The sequence below is a fragment of the Entelurus aequoreus genome, linkage group LG08 (genome assembly GCF_033978785.1).
Source record: "Entelurus aequoreus isolate RoL-2023_Sb linkage group LG08, RoL_Eaeq_v1.1, whole genome shotgun sequence".
NCBI lineage: Eukaryota > Metazoa > Chordata > Actinopteri > Syngnathiformes > Syngnathidae > Entelurus > Entelurus aequoreus.
The window spans coordinates 33,003,051-33,029,261 of NC_084738.1; the positions used below are offsets into that span (position 1 = coordinate 33,003,051).

The following is a 26,211-nucleotide window of genomic DNA, read 5'->3' on the forward strand; positions in this document are numbered from 1 at the left end:
TTGAAAAACTATTTACGTTTTTTAAGTGACCAATTGGTTCGATTAATGAATCATTGAGTGGAATGTATTTGAAGTATTAAGTTACCAAATGGAATAGTTCAATCTTAAATGTGCTTACGTTCGTTTTTAATGTTCAAAATCATTATCCGCCAAGCTGGTGCGCCACAGTCATTGGGCGTTACCAAAAAGCCAAACGCGGAACAATTATACCTTGCTTTGTTGCTTGGGGGTTCCCTATCTAAGCGGACACGGTTTGTGGGCAAAACAAACAAGCCCATTTTTTTGCTTTAGTTGTCATTAATTTACTCTAAGTAAATAGAGAGAGTATCTTTAAATCGCAAAAAGGAACTATTTGCTTGTTGATTAACAACACATTCCCGGAATAGGTTTATTTTTAGTATTTTGCAGCTAACCTTAGATCGCCTATGTGGGAAGCTCGTCACGTAACAACAGTAAGCCCGTATTAACCACCTTACTTAATATCATTATTTCATGTCAGTTTAACAGGTCAGCACTACTGGGTCTCCGTTTGAAGTTGGAGCTGCGACCTTTTGCTTAACATTACATTACGACATTAAAATGACGTGTGCAGACAGATCCAGCGCGGGTGTTGCAATAGAAGTAATAATGTACAATGTAGCAACGCTGCTTTGTTTTCAGGAAGTGGAGTCATGAATGGCCTGAAGCGCCAGTTGAATACATTTGCTAGCAATAAGTCACCTCCTGTCAGACTTGCATCTTTTTAATCCCAAAATGCCTGGGATGGTGGTTTTTGCTCGTCGCTGGGGCATCGCCAGTGATGACCTCGTTTTCCCTGGCTCTTTCGAACTGTTGGTCCGTGTGGTTTGGTACGTATGATTCTAAATTACCTGTTTTTTAAAAATGTTTTATTAAGTCGTTGTTTGCAAATGAGCCGTTATAACTTTGCAATTCTTTGAAATGATGCGTGATACAGTTGAGGGATTTAAAATCTACTTGCAGTGGACACTTTCTCCTCATTCTGTTGTTTTTTTATTTTTGATGAACTTGCAAACATTTCATAAAATACTTAGAATTTTGACATTTAAGATGGGTAAAATGTTTGGCTAATTTTGGTACATTTTGTGGCTCCACAAATTTTAAAAGTCTTTAAATACACATTTTATAAAGGACTGGTTTGGCCACCAGTGACCTGGACACAATTTATTTGGGGATATTTGGAGCAGATATTCATTTGCACTGAAGTATATTAATTAACTCATATGTAGAGATGTCCGATAATGGCTTTTTTGCCGATATTCCAATATTGTCCAACTCTTAATTACTGATTCCGATATCAACCGATACCGATATATTCAGTCGTGGCATTAACACATTATTATGCCTAATTTTGTTGTGATGCCCCGCTGGATGCATTAAACAATGTAATTTACCATGACTTGATTAACGTGGACCCCGACTTAAACAAGTTGAAAAACTTATTCGGGTGTTACCATTTAGTGGTCAATTGTACGGAATATGTACCGTACTGTGCAATCTACTAATACAAGTTTCAATCAATCAATCAAAAACAAGGTTTTCCAAAATAAGAGAACTTCAACTCCAGTTATGGAAAAAAGTGCCAACATGGCACTGCCATATTTATTATTGAAGTCACAAAGTGCATTATTTTTTTTAACATGCCTCAAAACAGCTTGGAATTTGGGACATGCTCTCCCTGAGATAATCCTGATACCCACTACAACTATGGGAAATACTATACTTTGACTTTCACAAAGTGTATTATTTTTTATTGTTTTAAACATGCCTCAAAACAACAGCTACAAAAACAATGAAGGCACACAGCTTCAGTCCAGAGTATACTAGGCCTACGTCCGTGTTTTACCGGATATGTACCGCTCCGTACAGCAGCGTTTTAAAAAGTCATTAATTTTACTTTTTGAAACCGATACAGATAATTTCCGATATTACATTTTAAAGCATTTATCGACATCTCTACTCATATGGTGAATGCTCATATTCATCTTGTAGAAAGCAAACGATCAAGTTTGAGTGAACAATGGTATTTCAATTTGAGCACATGATAAGATAAGGCCCTTTAGTTTGATATTTGCAGGTAAATTGGATCACTTCTCGTCGGAAGGAGGCCCTAAGTGGGACTTCGGAATGCAAAAGTGATAGCCATATCCTTGAGAGGAGACTACCTGTCTAGTTCAAACGCCAACCTTTAAGTAATGACTTAAAGCAGTTGTTTTCCAGACAGAAACATCTCCTTTTATGGTCAGGTGGTGCCGTTTGGACTTATCGCACACCTAGACAGACAAAGAAGGAATATATAAACTGATGGTTTGGCTTCTCCAGTTAAAAGTCCTCCATATTTGACCTAGGCTCCTACAGGGAACTGCAGACCTGTTTAAATGACACTTGCTTGTAATAAAGCAACTTTTGGTTCAGTAAAGCGTCTCCGACGTCTCTTTTGATACAGCCACACTGCCGTGACATCCTTCTGTCCGGACGAGGATGACAAGACCAGAAATACACTTCAGCACTATATCGACATGTAATGGTTTTGTCAATAAACAGCTGCACAAGGCTTTAAGTTGTGTTTTTAACATTGTTTTTAAGAAAACTTCGGACCAGCAGAGACATAATGTTTAATGCTGCACTAATGTTGTAGTTGATATATCACCAAACAACATCAGTGTCTAATGCTGCGTGTCCAGAGGAGCATCAACATTTGCCTTTCGAAATATGGGAAATATCCTGGGAAAATGTGTAAAAATATGGGATTTTTCTATATCACATCTACTCAGTTGTACATAATATCTTTGCAGTTTATTGTAAGGTTTCCTCGTGAGAAAATCTGAAATATTGCGAATACTTAAATAAAATCAATTTGAGGCTCCTTCCATGGGACATTTTTCAAGCCGGCTGACACAATTTCTTCCTGGGTGTTCCAGAAAGTGTTAGAATGTTGCCTCTTCTTCTTCACTTGTATAATAAGTCTCGTATTTATCAATATATTTTTTTTGGCAGGGATATCTTTCCTGTCATCTTAATGTCCATACCCATTGTTGTTGTTGTTTGATTGAATCATGCTAAATGAAACTCACCGCGCTCCTTGAGCCCACACTCTGAGTGCTGCGGACAAAGGATTGTTCCTTGCAGTAGCGAAACAAACAAAACGACGGTAAGATGCAGGGAAAAGAAGGACAAAAACTGAATTTCCCGGCCGAAAATGGAAGTTTTGAAACCCAAGCAGAAGAGATCAATCTGTAGTTGTACTGTGTCAAGCAACCAACATTACAGAAAGATGAGAAAGTGAGTGTGAATTCTTCACAAGCAGGCAAAAGGGCTGGTGCTTCTGCATTTGTTATAACTATTTACTTGACTAATTATACATTTAAAAAAATACTAAATACTGGTACCATTTGTGTAAATATTGTATATGCTGATACCTATAAATAGAGACCGATATACAGTACAGGCCAAAAGTTTGGACACACCTCATTTCAATGCGTTTTCTTTATTTTCATGACTATTTACATTGTAGATTGTCACTGAAGGCATCAAAACTATGACGCCTTAGGAGTGAAAACTATTTCAGCTGACTACCTCTTGAAGCTCATCGAGAGAATGCCAAGAGTGTGCAAAGCAGTAATCAGAGCAGGGGTGGCTATTTTGAATAAACTAGAATATAAAACATGTTTTCAGTTATTTCACCTTTTTTTGTTAAATACATAACTCCACATGTGTTCATTCATAGTTTTGATGTTTCAGTGACAATCTACAATGTAAATAGTCATAAAAATAAAGAAAACCCATTGAATGAGAAGGTGTCCAAACTTTTGGCCTGTACTGTACATTCAAAAGTCTAATATCCGCTCTGATAATTGATCGATTTCTAAAGGAGACCCAAAATGGCGATTGCGTAAGTTTTGGCGAAAATCGCCTGATACATATTAATGGACAATCGATCGCCGCCTCCCTAATTTAAAGAATTGTGAAATAAGGCTGTAATAAATAATACATGTAAGATATGGAAAAAGTGATAAGCGGAGTGAATACTTTCTGGATACACTGTTTATGTTTGCTAATGTTGTCCTTTAGGTGGATTGGCACCATGATCCTGTACACCTACCACAAAGGTCAATTTGATTGCAACGGCAAAGGTGTCCTTCACATCTACCTGATTGGACTGTTGGTGGTGCTGGCACTCATCATCCTGTCGCTATGTGCCATTGTATATGTCAGTGCTCAAGGTAAAAACGGCCATATAAATATTTGCACATTCTGTAGAAGTGATGTTTCTATAGGTTGACAATTGTTTGACAAATGATCCTATAAAAACACGTCATACAGCACATGTCCAAAAGTTAGTTGGCATAGTATTTCAAAGGATTTCTGAAAAGTTGCCATGTTCTGTGCCTTTTTTTAAAGCAATTTTAAGAGTTGCTTTGCTATTTTATTGTGCCTGAAGGTACCATTACAAACCCTGGGGCACGGCGCTCCATGCCTGCGTTGGTGTACCTGCGAGCTATCTTGTACCTCCCTGAGCTTGTGTGGGCCTGTCTGGGAGCTGTTTGGGTGTCCGATGATGGCAAAGGCTGTGACCCGGCCACCGTGGGCGCTGTCATCGCAGCTGTGGTTGCCAGGTTAGATGTTTGTCATGCACTTCTTTGTTTGTTCAATTGTCTATAGCTGTACTTAATTTTCACAACAGTTGGATCATACTCCTCTTCACCGCTCTGGGCGTCATCTTCGTCTTTGACCCGATGGGCAATCCCCGTCCGCCGCCTGCTGCCATGGAGCCACTGGGGGTGCGACATTTGGAGAGCAGCGGGGGAACTCAGTTCCTCTCCACAGCCCGCTCCATCGCAGTGAAGGTGTGGGAGAGCAGGCTTCGACTGCTGTGTTGTTGCTTGCCGCAGGACGAAAGCCACAGAGCGGCCTTTTCCAGCATTTCACAGCTCGTCAGTGGATTCTTCTCAGTAAGGCTCATCTTCTCTTTCTTTTACGTTTCCAGTAGTAACAAAACACTCATTTAGAAGGTGCTTTAATTGATAGAACAGTGATTCTCCAGTGGGAGATTATACAATTTCATATATTTGGTCTAAAAATGACACTACAATTAATGCATATTTGTTCATCTAGCTATGCCAGTGACATACGTATACGTATGAGTGACACATGAAAAAGTTCCATTCACTCAGTCACACAGGGCCGCCCCGCCCTAAATGCAGAACACGCGCTGTGTATATTTTAGAGTTTGGACATTTTAAATCAAAATAAAAATGAGCTTCTCGTTGGCCTCAAAAGACGACCACGGAGGGACTCAAACCCTCAATCTTCTGAACCGAAGTCAGACGCCTTATCCATTAGGCCATGCGGCCATGTACAGTCTCCACTTCATTACAGTTTAAACAATTGAACCTTTTTCTTCGATGACAGGGCGTTTTCTTGTTAAATGTTATTATCCCAGTGGTTGTCGTACTCACACTCTCAGAAGGTACTGGGTTCAAATCCAGGTAATAACGGTAGCAAGGACTTTAAAAATATGTTTTAAAGTGGTCATATTATGCAAAACCAACTTTTTTTACCTGTTGCCATCTGTTTTTGAGGGATAACAATAACTTCCGAAAATTTGCATCCAAACCATGGTGGAGATAATAATAAAATATTTTTGCCTCTTTCCAAACCAGCTGTTTGGAATTTGGGACTTTGTTACGTCAGCGGATATCTCTATTCAATATATAGAAAAGGTTCCCCTGAAGAGCTTTGCCCAAGTCTGCCATTTTTATTCAGTTGTAGTCCAAAGTTGTAGTCAATAAGTTCCTTCTTTTTCTCCATTCTCTTGTTGTGGGGCAGACTGGCTCGTACATGCTCATGCATCTTCCACTGTTGCCATTTGTAATAAAACGTAGCTTATAGTTCTAACTTATATCTGTCAGTAGACTCGGTATGGAAGCGCTAAAACTATAACATGATGGGGGGAGACTTGGCCTGGAGGATGGCTTCGGCACGTAAATACATTAAAATCGTCCGCAAAATGGCACATTGTGTACAGACAGAAAGCGGCTTAAAGATGATCTGTAAAACAAAATCTATGAAAAATGTTGACCAAAGCACCTCCATTACATGTTTATAGACCCCAAGGAAGTGTTTTAAATGTAGAAAAAACTTGTAGAGAATGACCCATTTTAATTATGTTAAAATTGTTATTTTGCACTAAGAAAATAATTGAATAATTTCTTTTCATGAATTTGTTTTAGTAGAAAGCATGCATCAAATTAAATTAATGTTTTATTAGCAATGTATAAAAATGGTTTTATATCAATTAAAAAGTGTGAAAAAAATTTGTAATGCAGAGGGAAGGTGGCTTCAAAGGAAATTATTTTTAGGGCCCCAATTTAGCCTTAGGCCTGCAGTCCTATTACTTAAGGTCAAGTTTATATACGGTATAGCACAATTAAAAAAGCCACTACTACACCAAAGTGCTGTACAAATTCAAAACAGAAAGGTGAAAAACCCACTTATAATCACAGTAAGTTCAGACAGGGCTATAAACACAGGCAAATGAGCCAGATAATAAAATGGTAAAAAAAAAAGAAAATGTAAGCAGGATAACTAGAATAAGAGATTTATCCATCCATCCATTTTTTACCGTTTATCTCTCTTGGGGTTGCGGGGGTGCTGGATATCCATAAAAATAGAAAAAAAGGCATAAATAAAATCACAAACATGTCCAGCTCAGCTTGTGTTAAAAGCTAACAGAAATAAGTGAGTTTTTAGTGAAGGTTTAAAAGTCTGGAGAGACGTAGCAGCTCTGAGATTCAGCGGGAGACTATTTCAGAATTGAGGGCCTGCTATTGCAAAAGCTCTGTCTTCTCTGGTGTTCAGTCTGGACCTTGGACACTCTAAAAACTCTAGCCGTATGACCTTAGCTCTTTGTAAAACATGTAAATCAGATAAATATGGCGGAGCCAGCCCATGGAAAGAATTAAAAACAAATAATGAAACCTTAAACTGAATTCTAAAAACAACGGACAGCTAAGTGGAGAGAAACAAGTGCAGGGCTGATGTAGTCATGTTTTCCTTACACCTGTGAGTTGGCGTGCAGTAGCATTTTGGACCTGTTGTTAGCCACGAGTGGAGGACTAATGCCAAAGTACAAAGAGTTACAGTAGTCCAAACAGGATGTTATCTAACTGGTTTGTGGGCAGGTATTGTTTGACCTTCCCTAAGAAGTCTGAGCTGGAAGAATCATTATTTTTTCTTTACCACTGAGATTATTTGATTAACGAGTTGAAAAAAATATCATTAAAAAAAATCCCAACAAAACACCAAGACATTTTGCCAAAGGTAGGCCTATATAATGGGCTCAGGGCACTGATCAGGCCGGAGACGAGATCAGACTCACAAAACTGACTGTTTTTGTGGCATTTAAATTGAGAAAATGTATGGACATCCAGTTTTTTTTAACCTCTTGTAGGCATTTAATTAGTGCTTCTGGTGAGTCCATTTTGGAATTAAAAGGTAGATACATTTGCACCATTTGCAAAAAATGAAAAGGTATTTTATGATTTTTTCAAATCTATCCCAGTTGCAGCATGTAGAGGGAGAATAATACTGGTCCCAAAATAGAGCCTTGAGGCACTCCATAGGTTAGAGGGGTTTTTTTTAGAAGAAGAAACATTTTCAATCTACCGGCATCAGCTATTAAAGTGTTTTTTTCCATTATATACTTTAATCGTATCAAAGAAGTTGTAAGCAAAGTCTTTGAAAATGTGAATTCCAATGACTGGATGACTTGAAAAGAGGCTAGTTGGGAGACCGTAACAAGTGCTATCTGGCCTAGCAGGCATAGTAGCATATCATATCTGAAGTGACTAAATATTATTTTAGTGAACTACTACACACCAAAGAACAAGACGTTTATTTCACCAGCATAGCCTCCTATTTTGACATACATTTCCACATTTTGTGTCAAAATCAGTCCCTTTTTTACAAGAAGTCCACCATGACTAGCTGTAGCACATCCTGTCTAGCAAGGCGCAGGGATCAAGTATTTTTTTAGAGCATTGCGCCTTCATTTTGCTGATGACTTTGAGTCCTCGTTTTCATAAATAATCCCATGATGGTCAGCGGTGACATATCATGCAAAGAGGTTAATCAATCAGTTTGTCTGTCATCGCCTTTCTCATCCGCCTCCAGATTGTTTTGTTTTTTAAAGCGCATAAGGACCAGCTGTAGCCCATCAATCCATTCTCTACCGCTTGTCCCTTATAAAGCCTAAATTGAAATGTATCCACCCCGTCTGCCATCCGCTAATTCTTATGCCAGCAAAAAACTCACACCTGATTTAAAAAAATTATAAGTAGTAATCTTATTAGCCGGTTTGTGGCACATCTTACAGTATGTGGCAAGGCACAGATAGTACAATAGGCAGACTCACATTAAGTACAAAGGCAGCCAGCTTGCTGGTTATGCTCTTCCTCTTTGGCCAGCAGAGCAATGACAAAATGATGTTTTCAACAAAATAAGCCCATCACAAAACCAAACAGAAACTATATCAAATTAAGAGAATAAAATGTACTTCCAGTCATAAAATGTTGTTGGCACTTGGACTGACTGCGACATAACAGATTTTTCTGTTTTCGCATATTAGGGCTGCATGGGATTCTGGGTATTTGTTCTGTTGTGTTTATGTTCTGTTACGGTGCGGAAGTTCTCCCGAAATGTGTTTGTCATTCTTGTTTGGTGTGGGTTCACAGTGTGGCGCATATTTGTAACAGTGATAAAGTTGTTAATACGACCACCCTCAGTGTGACCTGTGTGGCTGTTGATCAAGTATGTCTTGCAGTCGCTTACGTGTGTCTACAGAAGCCAAATACAACATGTGACTGTGCTGGCACGCTGTTTGTACAGGGTGTAGGGGACGTTAAAGGCAGTGCAGTCACGGCACGCCCTTAATATTGTTGTCTGGGTGAAAATCGGCAGAAATTCGGGAGAATGGTTGCCCCTGGAGATTTCCAGGAGGGGCACTGAAATTCGGGAGTCTCCCAGAAAAATCGTGAGGGTTTACAAGTATGACGCTGTCAAGCGCCATTCATATAAAACTCGCGGGCCGCACTAACATTACATTTTCATATTAAGGTGCGGGCCGCAAAATAACGTCTCGCAGGCCGCAATTGGCCCGCGGGCCGCGTGTTTGAGACCCCTGTTGTAGATGGACAGTATGTTGTACTGTATAATAATTTCACCTTAGAAAAAGAATAGTTCACATAAATCATTAACAGCCCAAAATGTACGTCTTTCATTCTTCATGATATAAATAATATGTGTGTGTTGTTGCAGGACACAGACTTGGTTCCCAGTGACATTGCTGCCGGTTTGGCTCTGCTGCATCAGGAACAGGACAAGATGGAGCGGAGCAGAGACCCTGATGTCACTGTAGCTCACAGTCCATCTTCTCCCATTGTACGTACTTGAGTCTCTTAACAGATGCTACACTTATTTTGTTCAGCAGGTCCTTTTTTTAAACATGAATTACAATTTGAAGGGAGAAGATTTGGAGGCAGAGTTGGAGAAAGCCGCCCACTGTATGCAGTTTGCTGCTGCAGCCTATGGTTGGCCTTTGTACATTTACTCCAACCTTCTTACTGGGCCCTGCAAACTCAGCGGAGACTGGTATGATGTCATCTTCTCTTCGTTTCAATATGTGGGATAAACCTGCTATTTTGGTACTAAAAAGTACCAGCTAGTAGCACACAAGCCCGAGCTGGTTTAGTGCTCCAGTTTGGGATGGATATGTGCAAGGACTACTTGATACAATATGTTAGTGCTATCAAACAATTAAAACAATTAGTAATTAATAGTGATCTGTAATTAATAATTAATTTATTTTATAATCTCACCTAAAATGCTGAGAAAAGCCCTCAACTTGAGAAATGCTCATTTAAATTCAAAAGATTATTGTTGCAGATCAAAAGATTGACATATTACAAAAAATGGCTTTGTATAGTAATTTCTTGTTTTTAACAGACTTTTAAGAGATGCAGTATTAGCCATTTACTGAAATAAAACATCAGGTCCTGATAAGATGCTTTAGTTATACTTCTAAAAACAATAAAACACTTCTTAAAAATACAAAAGCAAGTACAGTGGAACCTCGATTTACAAACTTAATTGTTTCTTGAACAGGGTTGATAAATAGAAAAGCTTGTATAGAGCAGTTGTTCGCAACCTTTTTTCAGTGATGTACCCCTTGTGAACATTTTTTTAATTCAAGTACCCTCTAATCAGAGCAAAGCATTTTTGGTTGAAAAAAAGAGATAAAGAAGTAAAATACAGCTCTATGTCATCAGTTTCTGATTTATCAAATTGTATAACAGTGCAAAATATTGATCATTTGTTGTGGTCTTTCTTAAACTATTTGGAAAAAAAAATATAAAAATAACTAAAAACTTGTTGAAAAATAAACAAGTGATTCAATTATAAATAAAGATTTCTACACATATAAGTAATCATCCTCTTTTGGGATTGTAATAGAGATCCATCTGGATTCATGAACTTAATTCTAAACATTTCTTCACAAAAAAAGACATCTTTAACATCAATATTTATGGAACATGTCCACAAAAAAACTAGCTGTCAACACTGAATATTGCATTGTTGCATTTCTTTTCACAGTTCTTTTTGACAGACATTTAAAAAAAATCTCATGTACCCCTTGGCATACCTTCAAGTACCACCAGGGGTACGCGTACCCCCATTTGAGAACCACTGGTATAGAGAACCACATTTCTCCATAAGAAACAATGTAAATGTGAATAATGGGTACCAGCCTCGAAATTAGTGCCCTATATTATAGTTAAGGTTGGTACTCTTTGAACACAATATAAAATGTAATACAGTACTGTGTATTTAACAAACATAAAAAGGAGGTGATGAATCAACTGTCTCTTTATTAACAAGCCAAAACAACAACAACTGAAAACTAAACTCTGCTGTATGCGCTGCTCTGCCAACATGCACACACACACAAAAGTCCTTTTGGTGCCCTCACAAACAATCAGAAATGACAAAAAAAACCTTAACTTTAACAATAATATTGCTACAATAATAAACCTTTGAAAAAGTAAAATCCACTTACATTAACCATCAGCAAAAGAGGAGCTGACAAGAAAGGAACAGACAGAGGGCGAGTAGGGAGGGACGGGGGAGGGGCTGTGTGTGTGATCTTGGAAGAGGCCCAGCTGAACAAGAGGTAGTTTTCTTCTCCGCTTTAAAATCAGTCCGCGTTGGCATCTTTCTCTATAAAAGTCTGTTATCATCCCAATTAAAAACTTGCTGTGGTACGAAGCTAGCTTCCTCAATCTTCCAAAATTGTGTCCCCAGCGGGACCCAAAATGAATGAATGAAGCGTTCGTGCAGAGAGTCATGGTTCACACACAGAGGCAGGGTTTCTTCTAGACTGCCAAGATACCTGTGGCATTGGGACGCGTCTGGGGGTGTGTTTATGGGTATGGTCACAATAACATCATAGAGTAATTTGCTATGATGGTTATTTTATTTAAAAAAGCTAAAAAAATGTAAACGACACAACAAATCTGTTATTATTCATTAGTATTAACATAGAATTTTTTTTAGCGTTTTACCATATTTTCAATTGTTGCTGCTTTTTGTACAATGTACTTTGTTGAGATATTTTCAAATGTCTGGAGACTTTCAATACATTTTTTTAATTAAAAACCACTAGCTACACATCTAGCATCTTTTTCCAGTGTTATTGTAAAACGTACTCATGTTTAGAGACTTCTTCTGTCCCTCGATGTCCGCTACAAAAGAGTCATGCTGCAGCGAGCATGACGTCACACTTGCTTGACGCGGTTGCTCCAGTAAATTTCTCTACTTTAAAGCCGCCACTGTCCTCTTAATATTAGCACAGTTTGTAGATGGCTGTCTGTGCGTATATGTGCGATATATTAAAATTACGTCAAGATTGCAGACATGCTGACAATGGCACACGTTTTGTTTACAACCAGATTTGGCAGCGCAGTTTTTGGTGATGAAAGTCTTTTTTTAGGTGGTCAAGTTTTTGTTACATCACTTGCCAATAGTGCGCAAATAATAGGCTATATATATCAATTCATACTGTAACAACCAGCTGGTGTTAATGTTTTATATTCATGTGGTTTGGATTTGATGTCAGTTTTTCCAATGTTTACAAACACACCGTCCGTGCCTGAAAGGTGATTGGCAGAGAATGAGGAAGTGTTGTGTGTTTGGGGAAACACCTAGATGAAAGTGTTTTCACGGGAGGTACAACCTGTTGGAATTGTGCCGTTTGTTATCGTGGATTGGTAATAAAAGCTTAATATAGCGTCAGTCTTCTTCTGAGGACTACAATATATTATATTATTTTAAATAGTTTTTAAGTAAAAAAACCAACTTATTTTCAAGATGTGGCGAGAATGAAAATGCTGAGGCAGCGCGCCACATTCAACATTAAGGAGAAACCCTGAGAGGTATATTTGACGCTATCCACAAGTTTGTAAACTGAAATGTTTGCGAATAGAGGGGTTCGTAAAATAAGGTTCCACTGTACTTTGAACTGGTTACTTTTCCTCTGCTTTAGATTGTATGATATAAATAAACCAGACCCATCATTCACTGTAGAACAACAAAAATATCCTTGTTCATTCTCACAAAATGAAGTGATGAGGCTACAGAGGACAAAGCAGATATGCTGACATCATGTCTTCTTCTCCTTTGGGGAGGTCAAATACTTTTAATAGGCTGTGACTCATAAATCTGCGAATAAAGATTGCTCATAAGCAGTGTTGGGTTAGTTACTGAAAACCAGTACTTAGTTACAGTTACTAGTTACTTTATTTCAAAAGTAACTCAGTTACTAACTCAGTTACTTACACCAAAAAGTAATGTGTTACTGTGAAAAGTAACTATTTAATTACTTTTTTTTTCTTCTTTTTTCTTTAAAAGCTCCCATTAATGCCCTTTTAGCCTTCATTTCAGTACTGTTATTGCACTGAAGAATAATACAATCTGTTGGTCAACTTGACATGCATTTGCATCACTGAACTCTGCTAAGCAATGTGCTCTACATTCAACACACAAAAACAAAGATATGTTTCAAAGGGCCAATTTATTTCAGGCCAGAACAAATTGACAAAACTATTTTAAATAGCTGCAACATAACATACATAAGTAACAAACCGCATAATAACAACATAGCTGTAAACCTGGCTTCACCTAAGGAAGGCACACGTGACATACACAAAGCCTAACCAGGCAGATTTGTTTTGTTGTTTTGGGCAGTAGACGGGATCTTTGATCCAAGACACAACTTACATTTAACTAAAATGTTCTTTTCTTTGTGCTCGACAAAAAAAAGAAGTGAGAATATCTCCATGTTAAGACACTTGAGTCGAGTGTCGGGAGCTGCGGCTCCGTTTTTAGTAAACACAGACACCCCCCCCTCCCCACACCCACACCCACACCCAGACACACACCCACACCCAGACACACACAGAGCGCGCCTCCGGCTTGTGACACAAGAACATTCAGAAGGACGACACTGCAGCGCTCCAATAAAACACACTCAGATCTTCTGTTTCTAGCCGATACTACATAAAAAATTACGTAAAATAATGCAGTAACGCATCATGTATCAACGGTAACTGAGTTACTGAATATAAAAAATAACGCTTTAGATTACTAGTTACCGCCTAAACTAACGGCTTTACAGTAACGTGTTACAGTAACGCGTTACTTTGTAACGCGTTAGTCCCAACACTGCTCATAAGCAGGGTGTTCTTCTCCAGTTTAGTTTGGTGAAGATGCTATGGCCTGCTAAATTGCTAACATTTTTGCTGCTAACATTAGCTGTGGCTGCAGCGGGACTGTGTGTGAGCTGCATCGGTGGTAAACAAACTCCTTCTTACAAAGAAGGAATATCACTCCACTTTATCTGTGGTGTCGTCAGAGCGCCTTTGAAAAGTAGATTTCACATTCATTAGCCGGACAACTTGGTGAGACGACTCGTCTTAGACGAGCCTGTGCTGATCGATACTGAAATATCAATTTTGCCGATACCAGAGCTTATTGCTTTAATATCGATTTTACAATCAAAATATCGATACTTTTGATACTTTAGTTATTTGAGATAATTTATATCATTAACAGGATCACAGTGTAAAGTAACTAAATAATTGAGCTCTTGTCTAAATTAAATGCGATAGTGGGAACTACGCCTCGGTAACTGCATAATGCTTAAGGGCAGCGGCAGGCTGTGCTCAGTTATTCAGTCTGTCATTTGTTTACTAAAGAAACTGACTGGCAATTAACATGAATCACTCAGTATTATAAAACAGCAAGTTTATGTATCCTTTTATACTAGGCTATTTAAGGACACTACATACAGAGTAGAATGTAAATGAGATAATGCATTTAGTGCAGAATAACACTATCATTAGTTTTGCCCCGTGATTTTGTATTGTTTGAAGATGATTCCCCAAGAGCAGCCACACTTGAAATACACTACTTTTTCAAGTTTACCAGAAACATTAGGTATATTTGCACAAAGTATCGGATCGGTCTCGCCGATACCAGCCTGAAATTTACTCAGTGTCTGGTCGGAACGAAACAGTTGTATCGCACATCACTAAGACAAGGAGCTAATCGAAATATAAATTGACATTATTTTATCGCTGATGGCCTACGGTATTATTAGACAATTATGGAATTATTACACAATCACTTAATTTTATTATCATTATTTACCAACAAACTGATGGAAAACTTGCTTTGGAATCACAGGTCAAGATAACAAGCAGATATTAAATTAAAGTTCAACTTGGAATAACTTGCTGCATTAAATAATATTGAGTGAAGAAGAATGTGTTGCATGTGGTACAATTTTTAAATACATTTAGCAAGAAAGATGTCCCTTATTGATGCACATTATTTCCAGGCTTTTGAGGGCCACACTAAATGATTCGGCGGGCCAGATGTGTCCCCGGACCTCGAGTTTGACACCTATACAATACAGTATTGCAATATCGTGATTTTGCGATATACCATGTACGGTAGTTGACTAAAAATGATAAAAAGCAGTTTATAGTAAACGTTGTAAATAAATACACTAGATTACAGTAGTAATTCATTGGACAAACAGAGTCAAAAACAATGTACAGTAATTTGAATGATCCACTTCCATTTATTGCAATTGTACAAAGAGTGGATCAAGTTTTTTGCCACTTAAATGTAAAAAAAAACTGCACTCTACTTTTTAACTGTTGACTTGTTGCTTTGCTCACCACTAACAGTGAGGTAGCAGTACAGCGTTACTTTGCAGAGCAGAGGTGTGGACATCGACCTTGATTTACTATCGTCCCAAAACATGACTTAAAAATCAAAAATGATATTAAGGCTTGAACAATCAATATTATATTGCTAGAAAAAGAATTGAGATATATTGCCATATCAATGTTTTTTCTAATCCCTAGCTGTAAGAGTCGTGCAGCTGAGTATGACATTGTTGGGGGAGACCACCTTGGATGCCACTTTTCCTCCATCCTGCAAAGCACCGGATTGCAATACAGAGACTTCATTTATGTCAGCTTCCACAATCAGGTAATATTTTTTTAGCTTTGTCATCATTACTATGAAGACAACATAATGATCTGGAGTGACTGACATTCTCTCGTCCCTTTTCATACCATTTGAACCACTATTTGTTGCAGATATACGAGATCCCCTTTTTTGTGGCTCTGGATCATAAGCGGGAGGCCATTTTAGTGGCTGTCAGAGGAACACTGTCACTGAAGGTAAGTAGACGAATAGGTCAAGAATACGATACAGTATATCAATTGTTAAGAACTAGAGATGTAACGATATCAAGAGATCACAGTACGATATTGTCACAATAATAAGGCCACGGTACGATATCATTGTCCCAAAAAAAAGACTTGGTAAAAATGCCATAGTGGAATGTTTAGGATCAACACACTTACTATAATGGAACACAAACATAATGCTTAAATGTTCCAATCATATTTATTAATACAAACATGTATTTTTAAGTGCAAAGAATTGTGCAGAAAGGTTCCATTGTTTCAAGCATATATAAAAAAATAACCTTTCAGTTGAGTGTCTTTAAACTGACATTGTAAACATTTAGTGTTTCAAGTGTTAAACAATAATGTTCAACTTTTACCTTCTGAGAAGCAATGTCCTCTGCAGTGGACATTTCTAAAGTGGACTTTTAATAATATAAATACCTCAAGAATTGATGTTTAGCTTTGCTTGCTTCAAATATCTTTTCCGAGGGATGGTTTATCAAGTAGCTTCTCTTATTTCCCGTGGTGTGCAGAGTCACTTTGGAAACGCTCGAGACGAAAATAGCGTGCTTTGTTTTGCTGTATGCAGAGTATATTCCCTATGCCAAAGAGGTTATGTTTTCGCCAGGGTTTGTTGTCTCTTTCTTAGCAACATAACTCAAACAGTTATGGATGGATTTTTATTTAATGTTCAGGAAATGTCCATAAAAATCAATTTCTCTTATCTACTACGAACTGCTTTTGCCGAATGCTTCCTGTTGTTTTTTTCCCCCTTTACAGCGTTCCACCCCCAACCCTAGTGGGAATGTGTGTGTGAATGGGTGAATGTAATGTAAAGTGCTTTGGGTACCCCTCCAGGTATAGTAAAGCGCTTTATAAATACAGACCATTTACCATCTTGCCGGTCCAGCGCTGCGTAGAGGATTATGGCAGAGGTAGTTTATTTTCAGACCGGCCAATGCAAAAGCACTAGAAAAAAACTACACCCACCAAGTTTTTGTTTAACACAGTCCCATTTCATTGCCTTATTGTGAGAATATTAAAACTGCAATACTGCGGTATCTACGATACCGTTACATCCCTTTTCAGAACTACTTTATGTGGCAAATGCGGAATTGATTATTGAAGTCTTGACATAAACTATTAGGCTCAAACCGGGAGAGGCACTGTTTATTATAGTGTAACTATTTTACGATTTGAAGAAAAAACAGACGGGATTATTCTATTTCAATATGACACTCGTATCAACAATAGCTTTGAAAATCATTACCGTTAAAACGGCTATTTGCAACTTGCTCAAAGTAACATTTTTCAAACCAAAAATATAAAAGGAACACCATCTGCTACCTTATGTTGCTATTAGTAGTTTGTATTTGAGCAATTATTGGTCATATTGAGTAAAAATTGCTAATCGGCCCAATGAATAAGTCTGCCGTTTATGCTTGTCACTAACCGCTGTCTCGTACACGTCGTGAGCGTGTGCACTTACCCAAAAGTAGTCCCAGAGAAGCAACTAACAATGTGCAGTCATGATGATGTTATGATAAAATATACATTCAATGATAGCTATAATTAGTAGTTAACGTTTTCTAAATTGCTATCATTGGCTGACAAACATATCTAATGTGTGTTACATGGGGCATAGTTAATGTGCTCAAAGCTGGAAGAGAGTAGGCAATAATGCTTACAACACATTGAAAATGTAGCACTCTCTAGGCAGCCACATAAAGGTTACCCCCTTTAACTGATTAATTAATCATTTATTATCACAAAATCTTGATTGAGATTGATATATTTAGTGCATGATATAAACAATGGTGGCTACGCAATAAATATGTTTTTATAGTTAAAAAAATAATGAATGTTAGTCTGAATGAAGGCCCCCAGATTTGTTGAACAGAGGTACATGCAAATGTTCCTAAATAGAAATTCAGACATATTGTCCTGAATAGAAAAATATTCTGCATATTCACTAGTTTTTTTTCTGTATACTCTCAGATTATACTCTACTCCAGTTCTCTTGTAGCGTTGTGTTGGCCCACCTTTTGTACGGATGACCTTTGAGATAGAAATGTACTGTGTATAAATAGCGATCACAGGGATGTTGAAAATGTTGATCCTGCAAAGTGAGAAGTGAAAATGTGAATATGTGTGCATTTATTTGTACCAAAGGACACACATTATGAAATGACACTTATTATAGCTGCACATTTGTTTGGTTTAGTTAAATACTTTACAGCTCACATCTCCTGGCAGAATTTGGGATTTCATGGCCATTTCTCAGAAAATATAAACAATATGATAAAAACTTTTTTCACTCATGATTAGTATTTGGGTGAAGACATTTATTATGAAACGCTCGTGTTTGATCTTTTTAAATTATAATTACAACAAAACCTACCCTGATACTTTTAGCCTGGGTTAAATGGCTACTAAAATGTTATACATTCATTTTAATTTTATTTTTACCACAAATTCAGACTGTTAATTAATGAGTACAGCTATCTTATTGACAGCCTGAAAAGTACATATTTACTATTAGATTTAATTGATGTCAGTTTCACTGTTTGCCCTGCAGGACGTCCTGACAGACCTTTCGGCTGAATGTGAGAACCTACCCATAGACGGCGTGACTGGAGCCTGCTACGCTCACAAGGCACATTCAAATCCGTTACAACGAACCTCCCTTTCATTTGATATTTCCTATGTTAATGTGTATTTCTTGTTGGTTCTTGCAGGGCATCAGCCAGGCTGCATCTTACATCTACAAAAAGTTGGTCAACGATGGAATCTTGAACCAAGCTTTTACCATTGCACCAGTGAGCAAATAAGTAAACTTTTAGCTGCTGCATGGACATCATTTAGTGAGATTCTTAAAGCATATGCTTGCATTGTGTTGTAGGAGTACAGGCTGGTAATCACTGGTCACAGTCTGGGTGCAGGTGCAGCAGCAGTGCTAGCCATTCAGTTGCGCAACTCCTTCCCCACCCTGAAGTGCTATGCCTTTTCTCCACCAGGGGGACTCTTAAGGTGAGTCAGGCCCAGACTGGTTCTCTGGCATTGAATTATCAAGGGGTCACACATGATAGTTTAGATCAAGGGTGTTTTAAAGTGGGACTGCACTTTTTTTTTTTTTTTTTAGGAATTTTGCCTAATATTCACGTATGTTTGTTAAACCACTAAATGAGCAGCATAGTGATGCAGTGGTTAGTGCTTGTGCCTACCAACGAGAAAGTCCTGGGTTCGATTAATTCTGCATGTTCTCCCCGTGACTGCATGGGTTCCCTCCGGGTACTCCAGCTTCCTCCCACTTCTAAAGACATGCACCTGGGGATAGGTTGATTGGCAACCCTAAATGGTCCCTAGTGTGTGAATTTGAGTGTGAATGTTGTCTGTCTGTCTATCTGTGTTGGCCCTGGGATGAGGTGGCGACTTGTCCAGGGTGTACCCCGCCTTCCGCGCAAATACAGCTGGGATAGACTCCCGCACCCACTACGACAAGCGGTAGAAAATGGATGGATGACAAACCACTAATGGTAACATAAGCAAGCCAGTGGTGTTCCGGTTATATTTCTTGCTTTGAAAATTGTAACTGTGAGAAAATGCAAACATATTGAAATTTTCAGCACCATTAACATTGTAAACACAGGGAAGCCCAGATAATCGTAGGGGTTACGTTTCAAGACCCCTATTGGACGGCAACCCCCACCCCGCCCCCTAAATAAAAAAAACCTGCAAACGATGAATGCACCTATTATCCATCCATCCATCCATCCATCCATTTTCTACCGCTTGTCCCTTTCGAGGTCGCGGGGGGTGCTGGAGCCTATCTCAGCTGCATTCGGGCGGAAGGCAGGGTACACCCTGGACAAGTCGCCACCTCATCGCAGGGCCAACACAGATAGACAGACAACATATAAGCCCTAAAAATGCCTGTTTTTGATATAGTATAATATTCCCTATCACTGTTGTTAAACACATTAAAATAACAATTACAGACATTTAGTATAAAGTACAGTTTTCCTTCAGGGGTTGTAAGTGAAGTAGGGACACCATTTATTTTAGGATTTTTGTAACGGTTGTATGCATTTAATCCCTTGTATAAGCTTTCAAATACACTTAAAAACACTATGCTCTTAAAACACTTCACACACTATTAAATAGGGGGTGTAAAAATAGATTTTTGGATGAATCGCCATTCTTATTTGTAACGATGCTTAATCAATTAAAAAAAATAAGAAATCCATTAAAAAAACATTATATATTCTTTTTTTTTTCAATCTGTCCTGTCCTGCCACTCAGGCAAATCATATTGTTGATCTAGATGCCCATATCTGCTGTACAGATTTACTCTAGAAAAGAGAAGTGTGGGATACATCTCTTCCTGTCTTATTTGTGTTTGAATTAGTTAAATGTTTAAGAATTTTTTAAAACAAAACAAGTTTTTTTTTAAGTGATATATAAATTTATCCCAGCTGTGTATCTATTTTATGGAGAATATAGTTAATTATAGAACTGGCACCTAACGTTATTAAAAAAGCATTGATTTTGAATCAAATTTTTAACCCCAATAATCGAATCAAATTGTCTGGTGCCCAAAGATTCACAACCCTACCATTAAACCTGCGTAATAGTACTTTAAAATCTGCAATGCACTGAGACCGCATTAAGTGAACACTGAATTGTACAAAACGTGCAGTTACACAACATCAGGTCTTGTCAATGCATCTTCCTGCTGGAACATATTGAGTGATTTAACTTGTGAAACAGCACCTTTTTCTGGATTAATAGCCGCAGCACTTGTTTTCCCTGCTAATAGCGCCACCAAACCACACACAAAAACACGCACACAAATCGAAGTATGTACAGTTCAAAGCAGAGGAAATACGTCTGCAAATATGCCGAGAAGTAAATGCCGAACCCTGAAAAGATAGGAATTTACTGCTGAGATTTTTTAACATAGTAATTGTCAAGTATAAGGTTAACTGGTCTTATTATTCTAATACCGAAACATCAACATTTATGTATACATTTCTCATTTCTGCTGAGGGAGACTAATAACTTTGTTTTATATTGACTGTATGTGCAGCAAAGCCTTAACTGATTACTCCAAGGATTTTGTGGTCTCAGTTGTTCTGGGTAAAGACCTGGTTCCACGGTAAGTGTATATTTTGATATACTGGGTATTTTGGTGTATTTTTACAGTTTTTCAATGTATTTGTCATTGCTGGGATTGATTGTGGACAAGCTAGAATTGTTTTGTTTGCTGCAATTTTACCAACTTAAAGGGTGTTAATAAGTGCACTTTTATACACTCTTATGTAATGCAGACTCTATGTGGTGCTGCCACTGATATCATGTGCACATGTTTATTTCTGCGTTATTGTCCCTTCTTTTCACCATTTTTGTTTCCATGCAGACTCAGTCTTCCCAATATGGAGGATCTAAAACGAAAAATTCTCAGGATAGTCTCAAATTGCAATAAACCCAAAGTAAGTCGTTTTAGTTAAATATATATACTGTCACAAATATATAGATGCAGTTGTTGATTTATTTTCTTTAATCGACACATCATTGGCACTTTAACTTTAACTTAATACATTGGAACCTTGATTTATGAACTTAATTAGTTCTTGTTGTGTCATCATAACTACATACTGCACTGTGTTTATTACAGTATCGTATCCTGCTGAAGGGATGCTGGTATGAAGTGTTTGGAGGAGACCCGGATGACTTCCCTTCCGAGATGGAGAACAGAAGGGAGCAGGAGCTCAGTCAGCCACTGCTTGGCGAGGAATCACTTTTGATTCGCCATTCGTCGTCCTATCACAGCTTGGCCTCGGACGACTCGCCCGTCCACACTGTGACACACCTACCTCTCTTCCTGCCCGGGCGTGTTCTGCATATCCTAGAAGATGGGCCAACACGCAGGTAGTTGTTGATTTATTTTCTTTAATCGACACACATATTGGAACTTTGATTTACAAACTGAATTTGTTCTTGAACAGTGTTTTTAAATACAAAAGTTTGTATATTGAAGTGAATTCCTGCATATAATACAAGGTAAATATTAAAAAAAAATAGTTCCACACTTAACAAAAATCCATATTTTAGTGAAAGTTTGTACACTTTGAACACAATACAAAGCGCTATACAGTACTGTATATCAAACAAACATAACAAGGGGTAATGATTCACTTTCTATTTACCACCAAAGCTAAAAAAAACCCCCCAACAACCACAGTTGAACTATCATCGTTTGCAGTGGCCCTGCAGACACACACTCACATTTACAGGTTTCAACAATGATGAGGAATAACAAACAAAATCCACTTTACTTTGTCAGTTAATCTTAACGTTCAATGGAAGGGGGGGTGAACAGTGTCGACAACGCTGTGGTTACTGTACTCCCCAAATGTTTGAAACCACACATCGCTTGTCCGTTGCTTTCTTTGGACTCTCATTGAGCTAGCAAAACTTGAAAAATGTTGTGAAAATAAAAAAAACACTTTAAAAGCACACAAAGTAGCACCTGGCACAGTAGCTAACGACAGCATTGCTCTGCTGACTGAATGAGCACCGGGGAGCGTTCAGCCTGCCTATAATCGATGTGCTGCCTGGCACAAAATGGCTGCACTGCAGGCATACAATAGGTTGATGAAACGTTCCTACACTGAGACAAGATTTGTACACAAATGCATATTTTTATTTGGTCTGTAGTTTGTAAGTCGGAAAATTTGTAAAATGAGGGGTTTGTAAATCAAGGATTCACTGTAGATTGTACATTGAAAGCTCCGAAATAAAATGAAAGTTATACAATTTATGGTAACATTTCCTCAAAAGTGGATATCCTCAGGCATGTGTGTCCAAAGTGCTGCCCAGGGTCCATTTTTAACCAGAAGTTGTCCTTTTTTTTATTGGTACTCCGCATAAACATACATAAATGCTAACTTCTTCATTATTAACATCTTACATCTTGTGACTAAAAACAAAACAGATTGGTTCAATTTCCAACATTTACGATGGGAAACAATACTTTAGAATTAGGGCTGTCAAGTGTCAAGTTTTTTAAATCAGATCAATCACACTCTTGAACTGTGATTAACCATGAATAATCATAGATTATTATTTGCTTGCATAAATAAGATTTGCTTAAAAGTACACCAATATTTGGTTGCAAATGCAATTTTTAGTCAGAATGTCATACAGGAACGTTGTTTTTAATTTTTTTTACTGAACTGCAGTCATTGATTTGCTCATAACTTGGTGACAGTAAGTATAGTAAGAATTGCACATGTTGAAAATCTTAACAATAATATTGTAAACAAGCTGCAGTTACTAATCGATAATGTAGTAAACACACTCATACACAACGTAACATAGTGCATCATTTAAATCTGCCTTTTCTTTTCTTTAGTTTAAACAGTTGTTGAAACATACAAGCTTGTTTACCTTTTTCAGATGTCAATGCTGATCTCCTTATTTTGGTACAATGTGACCCTAGCTCGTTGTGTTTACTTACAGATGTTCAACGTTTTCCAGTAAGCAAAATAAATTCACATTCAGCCCGTAGTTGCAACTTGATGCTCGTGTTTGTGCAGTACAGTTGGTTTATTATTGCTGTAATTGTGCCTTTCCAAGGTATTGTACGACAGCTCAGCTGTGATGATATGAATGACATCTTCTTTGCAGGACTTGGTCTTCACCAATGTTAGGTGTCCTACACGCAGTGGCTGTCCATTTAGCAAAGGCATTGTTTTGTTTATCTGTGGTATTTTTGTTGACAACATTGACACAGGTAAACGCTGCCAGCCTTTGCTTGTTGTCGATGTAGCATTTATGCTATCGGCGGCATCCTCGAGTATGTGTTTCACTTTAAGACGGTAGAAAGATTAAGTTGACAGCCATATTTAAAATATGAAGACACAGGTTGCCCAGACAGGAAAAAGTATGTCATCAAATGTCGTCTTTTCCCTTACAGATCCTGTATATCCCAGGTTCGATACCGCGCCGAGTGGTCCAATGAAATGGCTTTCCGCAGTATTTTAATCAGTCCAAGGATGCTTGCGGATCACATGCCTGACGCTGTACTGCGAGCTCTCAACAGTCTGACCAGCGATAAGCCCTACTCCCTTTGCCCGTCGTCTTCAAACAACTGCCAGCACAACATTGTCTGAATGTACCACACACACATGCACACGCACACACACACACACACACACACACACACAGACACGCAAACTCACAAAAAGGCCTGTCCCTGCTTCCAGACTTGACTGAACATTTAACCCCATTCATTTTGTAAAAATATTTTTTATATGCTCATGCTATTTTTGCCCTACCATTCTATTCATAGGCCTCTTTTTGAACCCAGTATACCCTGCTGAACTTTGGAAACTCCATTGTAGTTGGTGCAACCAACCACATTGGGTACATTTTTTATGTTGCACTTTTAATGATTTGATTTAGATTTCCATGTCCTGTGTTGCTCTGTGAGTCTGACTCGTAAATGGCATGTTTTTCGACTGTGTATCGTGTACAAATTTGACTGTGTATTCATGTATGTTTGTGTGTAGTGTATTGCTGCTGGAGGCTGCCCTCCCTCGCCCCCTCTTTGCTAACTTAAAGTGACCACTTGACTTCCTTGTTGGTAGAGAATGATCATTCATGGATGGCAAGGTAATAGGCGTATGTTTGAAAATGTGTCTTTGTACAGAAATCGTGATTCGTGCTGTCCTGTTTAAGGTGAACAGTGCCTAAGCAACGTTATGGGATTGTTTCTAAAGACAAAAGGCGATGTTGGTTCAAAAAGTGAGTTGAGGGACAAACAGGAGGAATTGTATTAAATAGTCTGCAAAATCTTTCCTTGGATTTTTTTCCCAAAGAAAAAAATATACAGTATTACATTTTTTTATCATTTTTCATGAATTTCACCTTGGAACAGGGGTTTGTGCGTGTGCCTCACAGTAAGAAGGTCTTTCTGTGTGGAGTTTGCATGTTCTCCCCGTGACTGCGTGGGTTCCCTCCAGGTACTCCGGCTTCCTCCCACCTCCAAAGACATGCACCTGGGGATAGGTTGATTGGCAACACTAAATTGGCCCTAGTGTGTGAATGTGAGTATAAATGTTCTCTGTCTGTGTTGGCTCTGTGATGAAGTGTACCCTGCTTTCCGCCTGAATGCAGCTGGGATAGGCTCCCGCCACCCCATTGACCGCTGGAGGGACAGGGGTAGAAAATGGATGGATGGATTTTAAACATGCAATTAAGAAAATAAATGTTTTTGAGAATTACACTCTGTATTTTTCTATTTCTAAGGGTATTTTAATGAACCACAAATTGATTTGAAGTCATGAGAAAATAAAAAAGTTAAAGTGCAGCCCGTGTGAGTCAAGTAGGTGTAGGCACGAATCAAATTCATACTGAAGAGTCTGTATGCGGGAACCACATTGATATATTTTTCATTTAAAAAATGTGCCTACAGATATTGTGTCAGCTATGTTTTATAGGGGACTAAGTTTAATATGATTAATTATTAGTTAGAACATTTCAGCTTTTTATCATTACATACCGATTTTTTTTGCTTGGTTTTCCTAAATTTTTCCTATTGTTTTTTCCTCATGTAAGACTACAATGAAAATGATAATATGATTGTAACTGCATAATCTGGTGAGTCAAAAATTATGTCTGTATGGAAATATTTGCATTTCATATTTATATTTAACAGTGTTTATTATGGCTGTTGTAGTTTTTCAAAATAATTCACAAGTTAATATTTTACATTTTAATTACCGTAACCAACATTTTTTAATTTTGTTTTAATTTTGAGAGCTAATGTTTTAGATTAGGGATGTCTAAACTTTTTCCATCAAGGGCTGCTTACTGAAAAGTCAAGTTTGGGGGGCATTTTGATATTTTTTTGTTTAGAAAAAAAAAAAGCTACAAACCGATATTGTACACACACACACACACACACACACACATATATATATATATATGTAATGTATATATAATATATAAGTGTGTATATACTATATATATGTATATATAATATATATGTGTGTATATACTATATGTATGTATATATAATATATATGTGTGTATATATATATATATATAATATATATGTGTGTGTGTGTATATATATATGTGTGTATGTATGTATGTGTACATGTATATATACGTATATATATGTACAAACCCCAAAACCAGTGAAATTGGAACGTTGTGTAAATCGTAAATAAAAACAAAATACAATGATTTGCAAATCCTTTGCAACCTATATTCAATTGAATAGACTGCAAAGACAAGATACTTAACGTTCGAACTGAAAAACTTTATTTTTTGCAAATATCAGCTCATTTGGAATTTG

General features: G+C 37.8%; 1 protein-coding gene and 1 non-coding gene across 3 annotated transcripts; one reads left to right on the plus strand and one right to left on the minus strand.

Annotated features, from left to right (window-relative positions):
* Positions 1-227: 227 nt before the first annotated feature.
* On the plus strand, positions 228-25,132 carry LOC133655800 (diacylglycerol lipase-beta-like). Of its 2 annotated transcripts, XM_062056308.1 has the most exons (16): positions 228-452; positions 661-848; positions 4,090-4,241; positions 4,460-4,634; positions 4,703-4,970; positions 9,337-9,459; positions 9,542-9,669; positions 15,510-15,636; positions 15,747-15,830; positions 18,421-18,498; positions 18,581-18,661; positions 18,745-18,872; positions 20,932-21,000; positions 21,262-21,334; positions 21,520-21,773; positions 23,824-25,132. In XM_062056308.1, the coding sequence occupies exons 2-16, from the start codon at positions 754-756 to the stop codon at positions 24,017-24,019; spliced, it is 2,031 nt and encodes a 676-aa protein (XP_061912292.1). In that variant the 5' UTR covers positions 228-452; positions 661-753; the 3' UTR covers positions 24,020-25,132. The 2 variants fall into 2 exon arrangements, with proteins under 2 accessions (XP_061912292.1, XP_061912291.1); XM_062056307.1 differs by having other exon boundaries at positions 228-848.
* On the minus strand, positions 5,300-5,372 carry trnar-ucg (transfer RNA arginine (anticodon UCG)). Its single transcript has one exon. It is a non-coding gene; the product is annotated as a tRNA-Arg (tRNA).
* Positions 25,133-26,211: the final 1,079 nt, after the last annotated feature.

What these genes read in the sequence shown, in the direction of transcription:
- LOC133655800 (XM_062056307.1), top strand. Translation starts at nt 754, where the DNA reads ATGCCTGGGATGGTGGTTTTTGCTCGTCGCTGGGGCATCGCCAGTGAT. An exon ending in CCACCAGGGGGACTCTTAAG is followed by an intron (nt 18,873 to 20,931) that starts GTGAGTCAGGCC and finishes CTGTATGTGCAG; the next exon opens with CAAAGCCTTAACTGATTACT. An exon ending in CAAATTGCAATAAACCCAAA is followed by an intron (nt 21,335 to 21,519) that starts GTAAGTCGTTTT and finishes TGTTTATTACAG; the next exon opens with TATCGTATCCTGCTGAAGGG.